Below are 21669 nucleotides of genomic sequence, written 5' to 3'. Positions count from 1 at the left end.
AAAACAAGTGAACATTAAAAATGCAGTACACTATTGTTCTTTCATGTTGTGTTGAAAGTACTGAACTAAATCCAGTGATCATTTTCAAGTTTTAAACAATGTCAGAACCTTCTGAAATACTCCCAGGTGTTAGCATACATCATAAGGGTTGGATAGATGAGGCCGGTACAAAATTATGGATTAACAGTGTGTTGGAAAGGCACTTCATTGAAGAAGAGTTCTCTTCTTATGCTAGATCACTTGAGTAGTCATTTGTAAAATTCTGTGAAAGAGAAATTGAGACAGATCTTGCTGTTATTGCTGGAGGACTTACTTCACAATTGCAACTTCTTGATGTCGACACTACACTGAAGAGCCAAAGAAGCTGGTATACCTGTGTAATATCATGTAGGACGCCAGTAAGCATGCAGAAGTGCCACAACATGACATGGCATGGACTCAACTAATGTCTGAAGTAGTGCTGGAGGGGGAGGGAGGGAGGGAGGGAGGGGGAATTGACACCATGAATCTTGCAGGGCTGACCATAAATCCAAGAGAATACAAGGGAGCGGAGATCTCTTCTGAACAGCACATTGCAAGACATCCCAGATACGCTGAATAATGTTAATGTTGGGGGAATTAGGAGGCTAGTAGAAGTGTTTCTCAGAAGAGTGTTCGTGGAGCCACTCTGTAGCAGTTGTGGATGTGTGGGTTGTCGCATTGCCCTGCTGGAATTGCCCAAGTCTGTTGGAATGCACAATGGACATGAATGGATGCAGCTGATCAGATAGGACGCGTATGTACATGTCACTTGTCAGTTATATCTAGATGTATCAGGGGTCCCATACAACTACAGCACACACCCCACAACACCATTACAGAACCAACACCAGCTTGAACATTACCCTGCTGACAAGCAGGGTCCATGGATTCATGAGGCTGTCTCCATACCTATACACTTCCATCCACTCAATACAATTTCAAATTAGATTTGTCTGACCAGTCAACATATTTCCAGTCATCAGCAGTCCATTGTGGGTATTGAAAGTTGCAGGTGAGGTGTAATACTTTGTGTTGTGCAGTCATCAAAGGTGCACAAGTGGACCTTTGGCTCCAAAAGCCTATATCAGTGATGTTTTGTTGAATGGTTTGCATGCTAATACTTTTTGATGGCCCAGCATTGAAACCTACAGAGATTTGCAGGATTGCACTTCTGTAACATTCAATGATTCTCTTCAGTTGTTGTTGGCCCCATTCTTGTAGTATCTTTTTCCGACCACAGCGATGTAAGAAATTTTTTGTTTTACTGGATTATTGATATTCACTGTACACTTTTGAAATGGTCACATGAGAAAATCCCCACTTCATTGCTACCTCAGATATTCTATGCCCCATCACTCATGCTCTAGCTCTAACAACACATCCAGACTTAATTAAATCTTAATTACCTGCCGTTGTCGCAGCAGAAACAGGTGGTTCAGACACTTGTCGTATATTGGTATTGCGGACTGCAGTGTCATATTCTCTTTGTTTACATGTCTCTGTTTTTGAATACGATTGCTTAGACCAGTTTCAGTGCCATTTCATTGTATTTAAGGTGTATATGGAAGAGGATTGGAACAAATGGATGATGGATTAAGCCCAACATGAAATCATGACAAAGGGAGTCTTAAAATGATCTACAAACAAATAAGTGTTTCAGTCAATAAAGCTGTTGTGATCTAGGGTGAGAGAAAATATCACAGTTAAGTCTTTCATGAAGGATGGCATAAGTAATGCTCTCAGTAGTAGTGAAGACCATCTTACATATAAAGAAGACAATGATGTGGAGAAAAGAGGGAAGTTCAGATATTGAATTTCAGTGATTCTAAAGGTCGTTTTGGTTTTATAAACTGAGAAATTTGTAGGCTGACTTTGCAATTTATTGATAAAAGTGGTAAAAATGTACTTTTCTTAAAAATTGCTTGAAAATTAAGGTGCACTTTAGTCTGTAAAATTTGGTAGTTATTTTATTTGAATGCATTTTGATTTGATCTGATGAGCTCACATAAAACAATGTACTTAAGGATTGTTGCTGCTGTCCAGAGGGTCATCAGATTGTGTATAGTGATCTACAGAACAAAACAGTATTGGTACTCTGCCACTGTTGTTTACTATTTGCTCATTTCATCTCACCATGGGTCTAAATACAGTTTACTACAGTAACACTCAAAAATGTTTTATAGAAAGCATTAGTTTCACTTACATAAACATAAGTGTATAATAGAAAAAACTGCCATGGGTAATTGAAAAATATGAAATTGTAATCTATTTAGTACAAGTCTACATATAGTTTAAATAAGGTTATGTTACATCAAGACAGAAGTAATTCTTTTGACTGAAAAGTAATTTGTAGGTCTCACTATATAAGAATAAAACTATTTTAGGATCTGAAGAACATATCACTATTTGGTGCATACCCATGGTCTTTGATCACAGCTGCACATCAATTTGGCATTGAATCCAGAAGCTTCTGTAATTCATCAATTGGGAGTTCTTACCATAGGTTCAATAAGATACCAGCAAACTGATTCTTGTTCTTCTATCACGAACACATCAATTCAGTGCATATCAGAGGCATTCAGCTGGATTTAGATCCAGGCTTTGGCTTACACACCCAAAATGTTTGTTTTTGGTCTGAAAAGAATTGTTTTTAAAATAGACAGAGGTGTGTTTAGAATCATTGACCTACTGAAGTAGCCAATTATTTGACATATTCTTTCTTCTGCATGGAATCATATTATTTTCTAAAATGTGACTGTACTGGAAACATCCCCACCTTAGACCTGTCTTTGGCATTCTAAGTTCAAGTTTTCCCTCCAAATTATCCTGTCCCTAATTTTTGAATTTATGAGTGGATTTATGTCATTTATCATGTAGATCACTTGTTACTATGTGACTTTTTACAGTAGACTTGTCAGCATAGTCCATGATGTTGCTTGAGATCATCCCTAATATGGTGAGATGTTTCTCGTGGAGCAGCAGCTGATTGCTTACAAATATTTCTGTCCTTCTTCCTCGCTCTTCTTCAAGCATGACCTGACCTTGGTTCATTGATTATTGTTATTTCCTGTTCTTGCCATTGACTGTGCACACTTGTTAGTGGTTGTGATATGCCATATTGTATAGCAGTACTAGACTGCTACCTCCCAATCTTGAAGACATGCAAAACAGCTTGTCTCACATCAAGCAAGTGTTGTGTTTTGGTATGCTTCTAATTCTCTACAAGTAAACAATCACTTAGTGAATGTGTTAGAAATAGTAGTTAATGAATACCATACCATCAAGGCAAGTTTTGTAATTTTCAGCTAAAGGAATATATACTTACATTGTTGTTGTATCATCTTGTTCGTTCACTAGATACGAAACCACAGCAGCATGAAGCTCTTGATGGAGTGACACTTCCATGTGGTTTTCTTTTGTGACTGCTTGCAAGCAGTACTGACAGCATAACATTGCAACTGAAAAATATTTATGAGCACTGCTGTAGCTTAACAAAATACTCCGAATACTGTTGTCAGCATATTTGCAGAGACTCTTTGACCTCCTTGCTATAATTTGTTTGCAATACATACATTATCACTATGCTTTCCTGATAAGGTATTGCAAGAGTGGAACAAAAAAAATTTTTTTTTTGTCCTGCTCCAATACAGGCCAGCTAAGGTTTTACATTTCTTTATGTTACTACTTCATCTGTACACTTCTTTCTTTCTTTCCACTCACGTGATGTCCAGTTACTATCTTGTCTTCTTAGAACTATTTTGTTACGGAGAATTTATCAACTCAATTCTGTTCCTGTATTTGGTTTGATTCAATTTCTTGCTTATTTATACAAGTTCCTTATAGGTCTTTGTGCACTCTGTAAGCCAATGAGTTATTTTTTTTTCTAAGTTTTTAGTACTGCTGCACAGTTTTTCTTTTCAGTATGCTAAGCCTCATTTGCCTTCTTTGCCAAATTTTGTCTCCAGTTATTTTCCTACATATTTATCTATACTTCTGTATTGTTTATGAATTTAAATGTTTTTGCTGGTGTTCTGTTTCCAAATATCTTTTCTTTTATGGTAATTTTTACTATCTTTTGTTGATTCTAAAATTAGTATTTGTGAAACAGATGTGTATTCTGGCCAAATGACTGCCTTGCAAGTCGGAGTTTTGGCTACATGACTTCTCCTAGATACTTAAATTTGTCTTCCCCTTTTACTCCCATGCTTCGTATTTGATTGGGGTGTTGCAGTCCTGTTAGCAATTACTGCTTCACTGCTTCTTATCAGAGGAGATGAGTAGTAATGCTTTTCCTACTGTTTCTCTTCCTATCTGTTTTGTGCTTTCTCTACACTGTCAGTATTGCTAAGTTATCTACAAAATTTGAACAGACAATTTTGACGTTATCCATTTTCTAAGTAGTATTCAACTTCTGGTATTAGATTCTGACAACTGCTCCATCTGTTCAGTGTTCACTTGTTCAAGTATGGTCTGAAAGAAGAATGGTGTTAGTCCATTGCCTTAGCTAAAGTCTGTTCATATCTCAAATGAGACTGAAGTTCTTTTATTAGGACTTGTGTTGTCTTCTGTATTTCAGATTCTTTAAGAATATTGAATAAAAGCAGTCTTGCTTCTGAAATTTTACAAATGTATTCCAATAGTATTTTGCTCCTTTAGTTTTTTTATCATTTTGCCCTTCATAGGACCTTGCTGTCCAAAGCTATCTCTGATATATCGTGCATTTTAGAATTTCTGCTTTTGCTTCCTACTTGAATTTTCATGGAATTTCTTTGAATCTTCTGTGAACATAGTTATCAGTTATTCTAGGCCAGGAATCTTACTTTTATTATTCAGTGGTAATGGTCAATGTCAACAGGTATCTATTTCTGACTCTGAAATTAACCATCTTTTTGGAATTGTGCTTTGCTATTGGCACATAAGCTATCTGATATTCCCAAATCATGCTATTGTTGGCCTCATATCTTTTTGGTGGCGTATGTGGGGGTGGGGTGTGTTTGCTGCTAACGATTTTGCTAAATGTCTTTTTTTATCATTTTTCCTTTTTTCTTACATCCACAGTGACGCAGACGTTTATAAATAGAAAAAATTTTCTCCCTGGACTGTTACGGAATGTATTTATTCAAAATTGTTAATTTGGCAGTTGTACGATTCTCAAATAATAGCTCAGAGTGACATATGAATGCTTTGTAATTTCGTTTGAGACAACACTTTCTTTGTGTCAACCATGTTTACAAATTCCATATTCATTATAAGACAAGTGTCTTTGTCATCTGTATGCCTATACAATAGTAGTACTTCATGTAATAATTTCCATCAAAGTCATGTCATACTGCACATCTTAATTTCCACTCCCCATGCACCAAATGTTACATTTAATGGCTTTGACTTAGTTCATAGTAAGCTCTCACTTGAGAATGGCATAAGTCGAAATTCCAGTTGTGAATAAATACGTTTAATAGCAGTTTAGGCAGAAAATGTTCTCAGCTCCATTCTGTACCAGTTAGAGGACAAAAATTTAATAAAATTGATGATTGTGTATCTCTCATTTAGATGTTGAATTATTGCAGGGAGAGTGTCTTTCTGGAGGTAATGGAAAACTTTGGTACCAATTCCAACATAGATTTGCCATTTATGAATACTGTCCTGGAGTAGTTTCATGAATTTTTTCCCTGTGTTCTCTGCGAAGAATCTACAGTTCTCCGAATGTGGTATTTATTCATCTGTGAATGTACTACTTTGTTGTGCCAACTTTAACTTGTCCATTTACAATGCCTGAAAGTATTTAGAGTTTGCCAATATTTATTAATGTTTCTGTATTTAATGGTCAAAGCCTGTATGTAGTTTTGGATGTGAACTTAAGGTTGGGTTTAGAAGTCACTCCTCACCTCTACAAGTTGGTCTGGGCTGCCCAGAGCACAAAGGATGGAATGTGTCACTTCTGATGATCGATTAAACTGTCAGTGAATGGCAGTTTTCATAATACGAAAAAGTGAACAAAAATTTCACCCAAGGTGAAAGTGCATGGCAGATTAAAGATTTTTTGGTCACTTTTCTTTGTGAAGTGTTGGATGTTGGAGGAAGTATGATTACAACTCAATTACTGGCTTGTATTGTTATATACAGTACTGAAGACAAAGGGAGAAAATGAAGAGTGAATTCTTACTACCATTCTGTTTCAGTAACTGCAACACTTTATCATGTCTCCTCTAATGATATTTTCAAGCCTCACTTACAGCATTTTGTGCACCAATCACATGTTGGTGGGTGTTAATATAATGGTATTTATTTACTGTCTCATCATTTGTAAATCACTTTACATTTCTTGAAATGTTTCAGGTGGAAACCTCAACAAGATACACATATGATAGTGCAAGGTAAGTTTTCATAATTCACTGCAGAACTTTTTGAGTAGTATAAATTTTTATTTATTAATTGTGATAGCACTTCAGATATAAAATGCACTACTGTAATTATTCAGTATTACTGATAAGCAACAACATTACAAGGCAGTATGGTCAGTAATGCTATTCTCTGCAACAACTATTATGTCACTGTTCCTAAATATGTAGAGCATATGTGTAATATCCATACAGGAAAACAAAAGTTCAGGTGGAATGTCAGCACCTGTATTGGGCTGAATATGGAATGTCACATGAAAATCACTGAAATTCAATAGATTCATCTTGATGAGCACAGGCTAATATACTGCAATAGAAAAGTAAGAAGGAAGGGTGAGTGGGTATATATCCAAAAATTGGAGCTGATTCCTGGCCATCCCGATTAATGAATATAGTGTTGAACAGCTCTTTCAATGCTGTGCCACATTGGTGCTCAGGAAGCACACAAGCTTGTAGTGGTGACAGTGTACAGGCCACCATCAAGAAGAATTTTATGTATCTGGTGCCACTTTCAGTAAGCTTGTGAAGACTTAACTGGTGAATCCTCATTCTCTTTGTTTTTCCTTCGTCCCGGTGTGTTCCTGAAGGCTGGCCCATTCATGAGACACATTACAGATGACAAGGTAATGCATAATTCCCAGCTCCGGGTCAACAGGTAGGGTTCGCACATACACTCTGATACAGTCCATGCCTAGAGAGGGGTAACTGCCTAAGCTGTTACCTTCCCAAATCCCAAATGGTCCCTCTGTCGGGAGTTTGGGAGGTGTGACCTGAGGTGTGAACAGTCATTTACGGTGGGTGAATCCCCCCTCTCAGTGTGCCCCCAGTTGGAAGGAGCATGCCATTGTAGATGTTAGCAATCATGGAGATTTTTTTTTTTTCCTTCAGTGGCTCACCATCTTAGTGCGTGTCTACTAAACGTAAACAGAATGAGGCTAAAGATTTGAAGACCCTCCCAACTGCACCTCGGTTCCTCATGGTATCATGTACTGCAGGTGGTCCGTCCTTTGCTACAGTTAATGTGTGCATTATTGTGAAAGATGGTGTTAAAGTTGCAGGCCCTGTGAAATCCTATTCTCATGTATGTAATGCACCTTTGCTTCTGAAGACGTATTGTGATTCTCAAGCTCAACTGGTTACAGCATCACATATCCAGAGCTATCCTGTTCGTGTGGAGAACCATCTTACACTGAACTCTTCACATGGTGTTCTTTACATTCTGATGCTTGATGGCCTCACTGAGGGAGAAGTCCACAGTCATCTCTCTCATCATGGCATCACTGCAGCCCATTGAGTAATGGAAAAGATGGATGCAAACTTAATGCCCACATGCATTCTTTTTCTACCATTTGCTTGAGTATTGTGTGCCTCAAAGATTAAGGCAGGCTATGAAGTCATCACGGTCCAACCTTACATTCCAAACCAGATGAGTTCCTACAAGTGTCAACATTATAATAAAACACGTATCCTGTCGAAACATGGCCAAATGTGTTACTCTTGGCAAAGATGCTCACGAGGGCAGCAGTTTCCTCCTCCTCTCTGCTGTATCAATTGTAACCCCATGAATTTCCCATGTGTCTTAACGAGCGAGCCATATAGGAGATCTGAGTGAATGACATCAAACTCCACTTTGTCACTCACAGTTGTTAGCTAGTCAAAATCTGTGAATTTTACGATTCGCATTTACAGTACTGTTTTTGCTATGCTATGCATAATGGAGGATATGCCCACCCAGACTTGCGACCACAAGTTCAGTATTGCAATAGTGAAGTCACCCAGGTCACAGTAGCATCCCCATCTCCTCCTACAGCTGCACAACAAGCCATCTGATCTTTGCCCTGGTGGTGAAATAACCTGTTACACAACTGTCAATCTGAAAGGACAAAAGCAATACTCCCGCAAAGACTCTGTTACAGCTAAAAAACATATTTATCTCGCAACTAGAAAGTTCTAAGAAATCATACAAAAACAAACGATCTTCACCTTCCTTGACTGGGAGATCCTCTTCAGTGGTGTTGGCACATATACCCTCACCTGGCTGACCTCCATTTTGCTGGTGCCTACCTACCGGTTTTCTGCCATGGAATTCACAGGATGGCTCAGGGAGAATGCCAATATGTTTGTAGATCTCATGGAACAGGATTCTCCGGCCTCTGCCCCTGTAGCAGTGAATTTTTGAAGACGGGCACTCAGCAGATACCAAGGTGACTAACCTTCATTTGTTCCCTCCTCACCAATCCCCATTATGACTTCTCCAATGGAACATTTGTGGCATTAGATGGAGCCAACAGGAATTACAGCTGTTCTTGGAATTGCAGTGTCAGTTTTTTTCTGCTTCCAAGAATAAAAATTGTCCTCACAACCCCTTTGACCTCTCATGTTTCTTCTGGTTCACTTTCACCTTTCCCCCACAGACAGCATTCCACCTCATGGGGGAGCCATGTTGGTCATCGATATCATCGAACACTCGACTGATAGCTATGGCAGTCTGCACTTTTCTTCCTCATTTCACCTTTTCTCTTTTGTAACATCTACACTCCTCCGTGATTTGCTGTTACCAAGTTGGACTTGCTCCAGATCATTGGTCAGCTTCCTCACTCCTTTTTGCTGCTTGGTTAGTTTAATGCCCACCATTTGCTTTGGGGCTCTAGGACAACCTGTCAAAGAGGTTTCGTCTTGGCTGACATTCTGAATCCTCTCTCATACCAGTGAAACAGCCATGTTCCTTTCAGATTCCATGCACATTTATTACCATCTAGACCTCTTGTTCTGCACTGTCCAGCTTGCCCGTCATCTCGAATGGCCCATTCCCTCTGATACATACTCAAATGATCACTTTCTGTGTGCTGTCTATTCAGACTCTTACCCCACCTGAGTGCAAAGCCAATTAGAAGTTTTCTAAGGCTGACTGGAGGCTTTACTTATCCCTCGCGACCTTTACACAGCTGTGATGACCAGGTAAAGTATCTTCCAAAACTTATCCTTACTGCTGCAGAATGGTCCATGCCATGTACTTCAAGTTGACTGTAGCATGTCCTGGTCCCTGGTAGACTGAGGCATGCAGCGACGTGTTTCACTGGAGCACATCCTACTATGGTGAGTTATATTCATTATGAATAGAGGTGTGTGCAGTGTTGTCACATTTTTTGGGATACTAAAAAACCTACCTGGATGTTGTTTATTATGTGTTTTAAGTTTCACTCCCTCTTCTGTTGTGTGGAGCAACATTCATCAGCTCTCTGGGACCAAACTTGATTCCCCAATTCCTGGTATGACCGTGATGTCAACTCCGAGACCTCCAACACCTTGGACAGCTATTTTACAGAGATTTCAAGCCCCACCAACTATAACGGTGCCTTCCTCCCATGTGTAGAGGACAAGGGAGTAATTTTTAGGAAATACAGTGCGAATTTTGATTTAGTGTGTTTCAGTGTGTGATGTGCCAGCCTCATGGCAAACGATGGATGAAGGCTGGCCAATGCGTTATGCAGGTGACGCAGTTTTGAAATGAGCATTGGTATGTGTGTACGTTCGCGGCAGCAATCAGAACGCAGCATTAGCAGAATTACGCAGGTGTGGGCTGCGTGTGGCACGGTTGCATTAGCCAACTCATCGAGAACCTTCTAATAAACATGCCGCTGCATAACCGGCGAATTCAGTGGCGGCCTGCACTATTTAAGGGGCATCAGAGGTGGGCACCGGCATTCGGTTCGACCGATTGGGCATTTGGTCACTGTCACTGTCATGTCGTCGTCATCAGTGACACTGTCCCTGAGGACTGGCTGGCAGAGGGCGTTGCCCGCTGCTGCACTGGCGACTCCCGGCGTCGTCACGAGCCGCCGCGTCTGCAGGGGGGTGAGCTGGGCCGGGCCTCATGCTGCTGACCTCCTACCACCTGCACAGCTGCTGACAGTGCGGCATCGCGTTCCTCGGACTGCGTGCATCAGCACGTCTCTACCACGACACGAGCGGTGGGGCTGAGCCACCAGAAAATGTATTGGAAGAACCAACAGTAAAAAAAGGAAGATTGCTAAACACAGCCACCTTCTTCTACCCAGCCATGCCCTACAACCCTGACCATGTCACCCACTCCGTTCATCCTGTTATGTAGGGAAACAAGTGGAGGCAGCTCAGCTGATATCCTCTCAGAATCATGAATGCTACAATGTTGCTATTACTATGAGGGATGTAGACCGTGCTCTCAGTTCATCCAGATCATTTGCCCTAGGGCCAGACAGTGTTCACATTGAGATGTTGCAGCATTCTCTTGTAGGTCAGCACCTTCTCCTTTGTGGGTATAATTATATTTGGGCAGATTGCATGTTTGCTAGATGCTGATGTGAAGTCAATGTTATACCCAACCTAACCCTTCCTTCTCTCACCAGCTGTGTTTCCAGGGTGATGGATGATATGATTCATGGGCAGATGGTTTTGTGGCTTGAGTCTGCCCAACTGCTAAGCACTGCACAGTGTGGATTTCGAGCATGCTGTTCTGCATTTGACCATGTTTTCACTTCGTCATCCGATATCATGAATGGTTTCCTGTGGAAATAAGACTATGGCCATATTATTTGATTCAGAAGAAGTCTGATACATCTGCTGGAGGACTGGTATCATCTGTGGTCTATACATGTGGGGCTTCAGAGGCCATCTGCCCGATTTACTAGAGGAAGTTTTAAGGTTTATATTGTTTGGCCTTGTCCCACACATTTATCCAGGAAAACGGGATGCCTGAATGCTCGTCCTGGGTATCATTGTCTTTGCTATCCCCTTTAACCATATTATGGGCTGCCTCCCACCAAGTATCTATTGCAGTTCTACGTCGACATGTCTCCTTGAGCAGCGTCTTCAGCGTCATTCCTATCGTCTTTTCTCATGGAGCATGGGCAGTGGCTTTCACTTTTCCACTGCCACAACCTTTTGTATAAGTATTTGGTGGTGGAATGAGTTTCTTACACCATCTTTACATCTTGCGCCTTGTGCTCTTTCATTCACTGAAACAGGAAATTCCTGGAGCTCATGTTTGATAAGAAACTTCCTTCATCCTCCCATGTATCGTACTTGGCTGTACATAGTACCCAATCCCTCAGTGTCCTACATCTCCTAAGTGGTATTTCCAGAGGAGCGGATCAGACAGCCCTCCTCCATTTCTTGTGATCCCTTGTCCATTCATAACTAGACTGTGGGTGTTTAGTTCATTCCTCTGCACCTCTGTTCATCATATGCTGTCTGAACACACTCCATTATGGAATACGTTTCTCCAGTGGCTGCTTTTTCACCAGCCCGGTTGAGAGTCTGCAGAAGACGCTGGACTGCTAGTCATACTGGTATGATGTCCTCCTCAGTGGATCGGCATGCCATTTCTCTTTCACACCTGGTGACTCATCCTATTCCATCTTATTTGATGACTCCCTTGCCTGTCAGTATGGGGATCGCCATTCTTCCGTGTTACCTCCTGGAGTTCGCTTTTGGCTTCAGGTTACCTCCCACGTTTCTGGTGCTTGTTAACCCTTCGCCATGTTGGCTTCATGTAGCTGCCCATGTTCATCATGGACGTCATTTTCTTCACTTTTATAAGCAGGGAAAAAATGCATAAATAGTATGGACTAATCTATTGTCAGGGTACAAAATTCGTTGCAATATTACACTCTACACGAATTGTACTGACTGACAGTATGTCCACCAGTTAACTCAAACATTTTACCAATATTATGCATCATCACCTGTTTTTTCGAGAAACCTAGTGGCCATCCTGTTTAATATTTGTGACGAAAGTATGTAATGTGTTTTGTTTTCATCTCTTATTTAAACATAACATTTGCATGTACCTCAAATCCTTTAAAAATATGTTTCAAGTATACATTTGAATTGTCAATGTTGCAAGGGCCAGGAGGTATTGTCACAATTTCCCCATTCCTTAGAAGCAATTTATTATTAATTCTGTGGTGATAGCTATGCTTTTGTGTGTTTACAGTCCAGTCAATGCTGTACATCACTACCCCCTGCTCCTCTATTGCAGGAAATGAGTTTGCTTTCAATTTAGACCAATTATGATTAGAGTGAACGTCATTACATCGTAGCTTCAAATGATGTGGAGACTTGCATACTGCTTGTTTTTATGCAATTTTGAGGAAAAATATCAGGCAGAAATATCCTCAGGTATGAACTGAAGTCATGGTAGTGTCGAACATTGTAAAACAACTGATTCCTATTGGTGAAGTGACAACACAATTCTTCAGGTGGCCTTAAATCACCAAGAGCTCCATACCCCCAGCAACATCTAAATTGACAGTTCCACGTTTCTTGGATTTCCACACAGTCTCAAGCAATGTGTCCTACACTGATTTTAAATTTTCTGACGAGACTAGGCTGATCTACGAGTATGTTCGTAATCCTTCTCTCCAGTACCATTGCTGTGGGCCTTTTTAAAATATCCAACCCAAGCTATTTCCTGTATTTGAAATATAGGCCTTAACTGATAGCGATGGCCTCCATAGTCATTATGCTTTTTAGCTGTTTGTATTTGCTTTTCACTTTTTCGGGCCTTCTTTACTACGTGGAATATGATAGCAGCTCTCCTAGCTTGTGTAACCAGAGCTGACAGCCCAGCAAATGGAGGTATCAGGAACAAAATTATTCCACCAGATGTCTTTGGTATTGGTAGGAATCTGGGCGTTTTAACACATAGTTTCCTTCCTACTTTTTGCCGCTATCACCATTGACTTGATGCAATTTCTTAAACACCCCATAGGTTCTTCTTTTTTAGTGTGCAGTGAGCTGCATTCATTATTACTTGAAGTTTAGTCCAGTACCCAATTTAAGTTCGAGAAAATATTGTCTTATCAACCACATAGGCAGAAATAGGGTGTCCTACATCAATATCCATACCTTGACATACCTGTGCAGCCTTATCAATGAATATTTAGTCTGCAATATGATTATATTTATTTGTAGTGCAGGCAATGTTGTGCTTTTTGCATACATTGTCCAGAACCTTAAAGCCCTTATCACCATAAGCCAGGTGCTACTTCAATTTTGTTCCAGCTCCACAGAAATTGTATCAAGAGATACAAAGTTCAAATGGCAGATACTTGAGAATACCACCTTCAACTCTGTTGATGTGTTTCCTAACACTCATGTCACACTACTGCATGGTTTGAGGTTTGCTTTTCATATTACATAGCAAATTTCGAGTGTTCACCCAGCTGTTGAGCTTTGATGAGAAACTAAGACATTTCATCAATGCCCAGTTCACTCGACATTTTATGACCTGCTCTATGAGGAACATATTGGGTTCAAAGATTTTCTGTAATTCGTTTCTGACACCAATAGGGTTGTTCTTAATTGTATGGTTAATAATGTGATTATACTTGCAATGATTTCTGGCTGTATGTTCAGCCATTTTCACTTATGTTGAAGATTAAATTGCTTCCACATTAGTTTTTTGATTGTCCAGTTCAACCATTTGGCAGTACTAGTTTCCAAATGGGATAATGTTAAATTGTGATTTATCCCACATCATTCCAATTCTGCTCTGAAATGCCTCTCGTAAAATTCACTTCTGTGGTATGCCTCAAGGTTATTGGGCAGTCAATATACTCCTGCCTGCAACAATTGTTCAGAAACCTCTGAAACCACCTTCCCAGTCTTCACCTTCAAAGGTAAACCCATGCGAAATTGGAATGTGTGTCTGTGACCATTAGAATGTACTTGAAACCATTATTGGTTTGTAAGTAGTCTTGCATATTTTAAGAGGTCAGCCTGCCATACATAATCCATTCCTCGTATTATCAGAAATATTCTGCATGCAGGTCTGTAAAGCTCATGAACAACTCTCTCCACAATTACTCGACGATACATATTTTTTGAAGCTCAGATAAGCTCGATTCTCTGCACCGGCAGAAACTGTAAGCAGTCATAATTGATTTACGATTTCATTTAGTTATCATAATATATATTCTCTGGAGATAGATTGTTCAGTCTTCTATACTGAACTTCGACTATTTTACCCGCACTATGTGGAGCTGCTACAGTGGTTTAGTTGGTTATGGTGGTAACTAGTTTATTTACATTGAAATGGAGGGGTTTTATAAACTTACTTATAGCTGGGTGTATAAACTAACTTGAATATGATCATAATTCAGTGCTCATATCTGTTAATGTTGAATCATACATTTCCACTTCCATCAATGCAGAGAATGCATCATGGAGTTGAGCTATGGTAGTTTCCAATGGGTGGAGAGTTTGGCAAACTGTCGACAGCAGATCACTGCACAGTGTGTCATAGAATTGGAGGCTATGTGATTGCCTTCTTTGCCAACACATTAGCTCATCCTGTACTGCATTTCATTAAAATGTTAAAAATATGCTCATTCATAGCCATCTGTGCTCCCTCCATTATTAAATATATTAACTGTACCAACTGAATGCCCTACAGAAATAGTAACATTAGGGGGAACAAACTTTCCTGTGGAACAAGGTTGAACTCTGCTCTGACACATTGCATGGTCAATGTCATTCATCTAAGGAGAAGTATACTTTGTCATCACTAAATTGATAGTTTTCAAGTACTACCACCCTATTTGATATTACACTGACACTGGCGTGCTTACATTCACTGATATTCAAACAGTTCGTTTTATTGAACAACATTATGTTGACACAAGACATCTGCTGCTGTAAAGACTTCACCTTTCCTGCAAGGAAAGCACATAGTGTTAGTTAGCTTATTTGCTCAATTTCTCTGTTCATCAGCATGAGCATTAATATTTGAACTGGCTCAGAACAGGGACTTTTGATGCATAACTTGACATCATTATCCTTTGATGTTTGTTACAAGTGAGCGATTTATTTATCAGTTGCTGTTAGTATATTTTCGCATCATCTACTATTATTGTAGTTATAATTGCGATGATGATCTTCAAATCCCGTATTTTGTGCACATTTGTGTACTTATCAGGCAGATTTATGCACTTTATTAACTGTGTAGTGCATAGAGCAACTGTCTGCATTGCATCACTCACTTGTTTTGTGTCACTTGCAGTACTTAGATCGCAAAATCCAGTGATAGCTCTCATAGTAGCAGCAGTAACACATCAGAGTACTGTGAGCTGGTGCATGTTTTCGGAAGAAGCGAGTTACTTTAAATTTTGTCAGTGTTCCTTACCTTCAACTCCTATATATATATATATATATATATATATATATATATATATATATATATATATATATATATATATATATATATATGTGTGTGTGTGTGTGTGTGTGTGTGTGTGTGTGTGTGTGTGTGTGTGTGTGTGTGTGTGTGTATTTACCATGCCAACTCTGGTATGGACAGATATAGTAATTGCTGTGAACCAAGTTCGTGATACTTCGCTCACAGCTCCAGGCAGTGTTTTCCACCGATTGGTCCATTGCTGCGGTCACCTTGGGTACTGCCCACACTGAGATTGACCTCTCACTTGTTTGTGAGTGGGAAGTCATTCCAGTGTGTGGGCGGTAGTGAAAGAATTTCCATGTTGCCAATCAGAGAGCCTGCTCAGTTCATCTGATGAAAAGATTTGGGTGCTGCCTATGGCTGATGAAATCTACAAGCCAGATGAAGTCACTTGCCATGTTCCAGAGGAAGCCTCTCAGCATGCTAGACTGGGCATTTGCAGTAGTATTACTGTTAATTGGAAACTCTGATGTTAGGTGTGTAGTGGAGCCATTTAGAGATATGGCTGCATAGGACCGGAAGGAATCCATTGTGCTTTCTGTGTGCATAGTGAGAGGGGGGGGGGACGAATGGGTGCTTCTGGATGCCATGAGAAGTGTGGCATAGTCAGCTGTAGGTGGTGGCTCACGTTGGTGCTGACAATATGTACCACGTTGGATTGGAAGAGATTATATCTAGTTTCAGGCGACTACCTGAAGTAGTACTGCTCACCGTCTCATTTGCGAGATGAAGGTGGAGCCCACCAGTTGTAGCATCATGGGCACAACTGAAAGTGGTTCTTTGGTACAGAGCGGAGTGAAGGTCTGAATCAGAGTCCCAGACAGTTCTGCAACTGTGTAGGTTGCAGATTCCTCGACTAGCGCTAAAAGGTGGTAGTTCACGATTTCTGCTAAATTGGTCAGGAATCCATTACACAAAGGAAGCAGTTCCACACGAGTGTGGGGGTTGTGTAGGGGAGACTGGGCTTCTTTTAGGTGATATGGTCTCGGATGAGTGCAGAAAGGGTGTCAGTTTCAAAGATTGCAAGTAAACAACCGAAAAAGGGTAGATAAAACCACAATAAGTACTGTAGTTGTAAATTGTCGTAGCTGCATTGGAAAAGAACCAGGGCTCAGTGCTAAAAGAAAGCACTGAACTTCAAATCGTTACAGGTATGGAAACAAGTTAAGCTGAAATTTTTTCAAAAGACTTAACCATGTTCATAAAGGATCTGTGTTGTATTGGTCATTGCTGTTAGAAGTAGTTTACCTTGTAGTGAAGTTTCAGTAAATAGTTCCTGTGAGGTAGTATGGGTAGTGATCAGTTAAAAGTTCCAGGCTGAGAGACTGTGGTCGATCTGTAAAACTGCTTTTTCCTGACGTTTCATTGCCAACTGTGGGCGACATCTTCGGAGGTGAGTCAACAATGGCTGCCAGGCCAGAGAGGTCCTGTTTGGAGTGAATCACCATACTTCACTTCCGCCGACTGTAAGTCTATCTGTGAGTAACGTCATTATTCTCGAGTGAATGTAATAGATTGTCACATCGCTGGTGCAAAGTCGACCACCATATCCTGTGTAACTTTAAGCCCTCCTGTTTTCTGCTGAAATTGTGGTGTTCCTTCCCTATACATATGCATGCATAATAATGCGATGTACTGCGTAGCACACTTGTCTCGCAGAATTTTATTTTATGAGCACCATCTTTGAAAACATGTTCCGCTACAGTTGAATTGCAGGTAAATCCCAGCCGACAGTTCCTTTTATGTTCGGTTAAGTGGATATTGACACTTCTTTTCGTTGTTCCAATATAAACCTACTAACAGCTACATGCAATTTAATACATCTCACGAGTTGCTAAGAGGTGTCGTGCATCTTCTGCCGACCTTAAATACTCACTAATATTCTCTGTGGGTCTTAGTATTGTTTCAATTTGAAACTTGGCCACAACTTTCTCAATATTGCGAATAAATGGAAGAAAAACTTCTCCAGCTGACAGTTGTTGTTGCTGAATGTTGTCACACACTTTTCTTCTGGGATGAAGTGCTTGATATATCTCGTTGTCAGCGTATCCATTTTTATTAACAGCCGTTCGCAAATGATCTTGTTCATTGTGCAAATAAGCTGACTCACAGATCTTCCTAGCTCTGTCTACCAATGTTTTAATGACACTGCTCTTCTGCTTGGGATGAAGGTTCGAATCCTTATGGAGGTAATGGTCAGTGTGTGTATCTTTTCTACACACTTCATGCCCTAGACTCCCATCTTCCCATTTGATTACTGATAAATCCAAAAAAATTTAGTTGTCCATTTCTCTTATTCTCCATAGTAAATTGTATCTTTGGATTAATACTATTCAGATACACCAATAACCCATACAGTTCCTCTTCACCGTGATTCCATACCACAAAATCTCATCCACATACCGATACCAGTCATACACATACCGATACCACTTTAAAGCGCTTTTAGTGGCAAACTGCAGCACCTGCTGTTCAAAAAATTCCATGAAAAGATTAGCAACAGCTGGACTCGGAGGGCTGTTCATAAAACTCATCATCATATTGGAAATAAGTTATGGATGGGCAGTGTCGGGATCTCCACGTCCTGGCAGCCAGTCATTGAGTTACCTCGGAAGATGATGTCTGCAGATGGCAACGAAATGTCAGTAGTTTAACAGATTGGCCACGACCTCTTAGCCCAGAAGTTCTAACTAATGAAGACGCCAGCTGTAAAAGCCTACACGTTACAATTAGTGCGGGTGGAGGTTATACCTGCCAACTGGAATAAATTAATAAGTTCCTTTTACCAGTGCTCTGTGTGTGAAGTGTACCATTGACAAGGTGCTTTAATATGTTCATGGCGCGAGAGCAATGGTAATGTTATTGATGGCAGTGCTACTAAAGCAGTGTTACTGATACTGGTTTTTCTAAATTCCTTCACAAGAATAGTAAAGCGAGTATTCCCGAATTTTAATCAAGAACAACTTGCTGCATGAGTAACTTAAGTGGTTATCCTAAATGTAGCGGAGCAGCTTAAAACACTTGAAAAAGGCAATGCCTCTGGTCCAGATGGTACACCATTCAGTTTCCTTTCAGATTATGCTGATACAATAGTTCCATACTTGGCGGTCGTATACAGCTCTTAAACGGCAGAAAGGTCGGTACCCAAAGACAGGAAAGTTGCACAAATCACACCAGAACCCAAGAAAGGAGATGGGAGTAATCCGATGAAAAGCAGACCCATTCCACTAATGTCGCTTTGCAGTAGGATTTTGGAAAATATAATGTGTTTGAACATTATGAATTGCCTTCAAGACATCTTTTTTTGACAAATAGCCAACACATATTCGGGAAATATCATTCATGTGAAACACAGCAAGCTCTTTATTCCGCAAAGTAATGACTGATATGGACTTACGACTTTACATTAATTCCATATTTTTTTAATTTTCAGAATACTTGTGACTCAGTTCCTCACAAAAGACTTCCAATTAAATTGCGTGCCCCTGGAGTATCATCCTAGTTGTGTCTATTGATCCGTGATTTTGTACCAGAAAAGTCACAGTTCGTAATAACTGACAGAAAGTCATTGAAGTAATATCTGACGCTTCCCAAGGAAGTGTTAGAGGCCCCCCTCTTGTTCCTAATCTACATACATGATGTTGGAGACAATCTGAGCAGCTCTTAGATTGTTTGCAGACGATACGGTCATTTACCTTATTGTAAAGTCATCAGATAATCAAAACGAATGGTGAAGTAATAGACAAGATGTCTGTATAGTGTGAGAAATGGCAACTGACGGTAAATAATGAAAAGTATGAAGTCAACCACATCAGTACTAAAAGGATTGTGCGAAATAGCGTTTGCACGATAAACCATACAAACCTAAAAGCTGTGAACTCAACTAGATACATAAGTCTTACAATTATGAATACATTAAATCATTACATTCATATAGATAATGCTCTGGAGAAAGCAAACCAAAGACTGATTTCTTGGCCGACCACTTAGAAAACGTAACAGTTCTACTAAAGAAAAGGTATACACTATGCTTGTCTCTCCTCTTGTGGAGTATTGCAGTGTGGTGTGGAACATCAAATAAGGGCAGCTCGTTTTGTATTCTCATGAAATATGGGAGACGGTTCTATGGATACATGAACTGGGGTGGTAATAATTAAAACAAAGGCATTTTTCGCTATGGCAAGACTTTTTCATAAAATTTCAATCACGAATATTGTCATCAGAGTATGATAGTTTTTTGGTGCCCATCTATGTAGGGAGAAATTATCATCATTGTAAAGTACGAGAAATCAGAACTCATTTGGAAAGATGTGGGTGTGGAATGGTAGAGAAGTAGATTAAATATGATCGTTTGATGACCCTCTGCCAGGACCTTAATTGTGAAAGTACAGAGTAATCATTTAGATCATCATCATCATCCATATGTCTGTTTGTTACCTTAAGACAGTTAGGTAGTGTGGCTGAAAATGGTCTCAGAGCCAGAGGAGGCATGCCAGTTGCACTTCACATATTTGGCAACAGTATTCTAATTACATTTTCTGGAATACCACAGCAACAACCGCAAGTTGCTTCAGTATCTTCAACATTCAATGTCTTCATCAGTCAGTGTCACGATGCAAATGCCGTAAGAGTGCTGTGATAGATATTTTAAAAAGAAGTCCGACCTGCTGCTGATATAATAGTAACAAAACATTATGAGAATTACAGGTGATCAGTTCTTAAACGTTTCTTGTACGGGCAGGCACTTTAAACAATTCCAGCATATGCAAAACTTCATACATGTTAGTTGTAGTAATGTGATATGACATGGGCTCAGAGATGTGAGGTGCACGGGGAAAAGAGTGCTTCATGAAAGTTGCTGGAGCACTGGCCATCGAAGTGGAGGTGCTCATGGTTGGATGTTTATGCTCATGCCAGTGAAATATAACCTGCACCTAACCGGCATTGGAATCTTTGTCCTGTGAAAGCAGAGCAGATGGGCACTTGAAATGGGAGGTGATACATGTACAATTAGCAGAAGCACAGGGAGGAGGCAGGAGGGTGTACTCGTCCATTTCCTTCTCGCCTCCCCTCCCAGATCGACTTGGACTCCTATGCACCTCAAGTTCTATCCCTTTCCTGTCCTCTCTCCCTCTCCCTCCCCCTCCTACTGTCTCCCTCGCCCTCCAACTGTCTCCCTCGCCCTCCAACTGTCTCCCTCGCCCTCCAACTGTCTCCCTCGCCCTCCAACTGTCTCCCTCGCCCTCCAACTGTCTCCCTCGCCCTCCAACTGTCTCCCTCGCCCTCCAACTGTCTCCCTCGCCCTCCAACTGTCTCCCTCGCCCTCCAACTGTCTCCCTCGCCCTCCAACTGTCTCCCTCGCCCTCCAACTGTCTCCCTCGCCCTCCAACTGTCTCCCTCGCCCTCCAACTGTCTCCCTCGCCCTCCAACTGTCTCCCTCGCCCTCCAACTGTCTCCCTCGCCCTCCAACTGTCTCCCTCGCCCTCCAACTGTCTCCCTCGCCCTCCAACTGTCTCCCTCGCCCTCCACCTGTCTCCCTCGCCCTCCAGCTGTCTCCCTCGCCCTCCAGCTGTCTCCCTCGCCCTCCAGCTGTCTCCCTCGCCCTCCAGCTGTCTCCCTCGCCCTCCAGCTGTCTCCCTCGCCCTCCACCTGTCTCCCTCGCCCTCCAGCTGTCTCCCTCGCCCTCCAGCTGACTCCCTCGCCCTCCAGCTGACTCCCTCGCCCTCCAACTGTCTCCCTCGCCCTCCAACTGTCTCCCTCGCCCTCCAACTGTCTCCCTCGCCCTCCAACTGTCTCCCTCGCCCTCCAACTGTCTCCCTCGCCCTCCAACTGTCTCCCTCGCCCTCCAACTGTCTCCCTCGCCCTCCAACTGTCTCCCTCGCCCTCCAACTGTCTCCCTCGCCCTCCAACTGTCTCCCTCGCCCTCCAACTGTCTCCCTCGCCCTCCAACTGTCTCCCTCGCCCTCCAACTGTCTCCCTCGCCCTCCAACTGTCTCCCTCGCCCTCCAACTGTCTCCCTCGCCCTCCAAC

At 41.2% G+C, this 21669-nt stretch overlaps 1 protein-coding gene across 1 annotated transcript in view; it reads left to right on the top strand.

Annotated features, from left to right (window-relative positions):
• Window positions 1-21669, top strand: part of LOC126108391 (uncharacterized) — a 139871-nt gene that overhangs the window by 94761 nt on the left and 23441 nt on the right. Inside the window, exon 5 of the mRNA XM_049913602.1 lies at window positions 6358-6395. Coding sequence (XP_049769559.1) covers window positions 6358-6395 — 38 coding nt within the window. The remainder of the gene's footprint in view (window positions 1-6357; window positions 6396-21669) is intronic.

This window comes from Schistocerca cancellata, chromosome 11, assembly GCF_023864275.1.
Source record: "Schistocerca cancellata isolate TAMUIC-IGC-003103 chromosome 11, iqSchCanc2.1, whole genome shotgun sequence".
Classification (NCBI taxonomy): Eukaryota; Metazoa; Arthropoda; class Insecta; order Orthoptera; family Acrididae; genus Schistocerca; species Schistocerca cancellata.
This window is presented reverse-complemented; position numbering and strand designations above follow the sequence as displayed.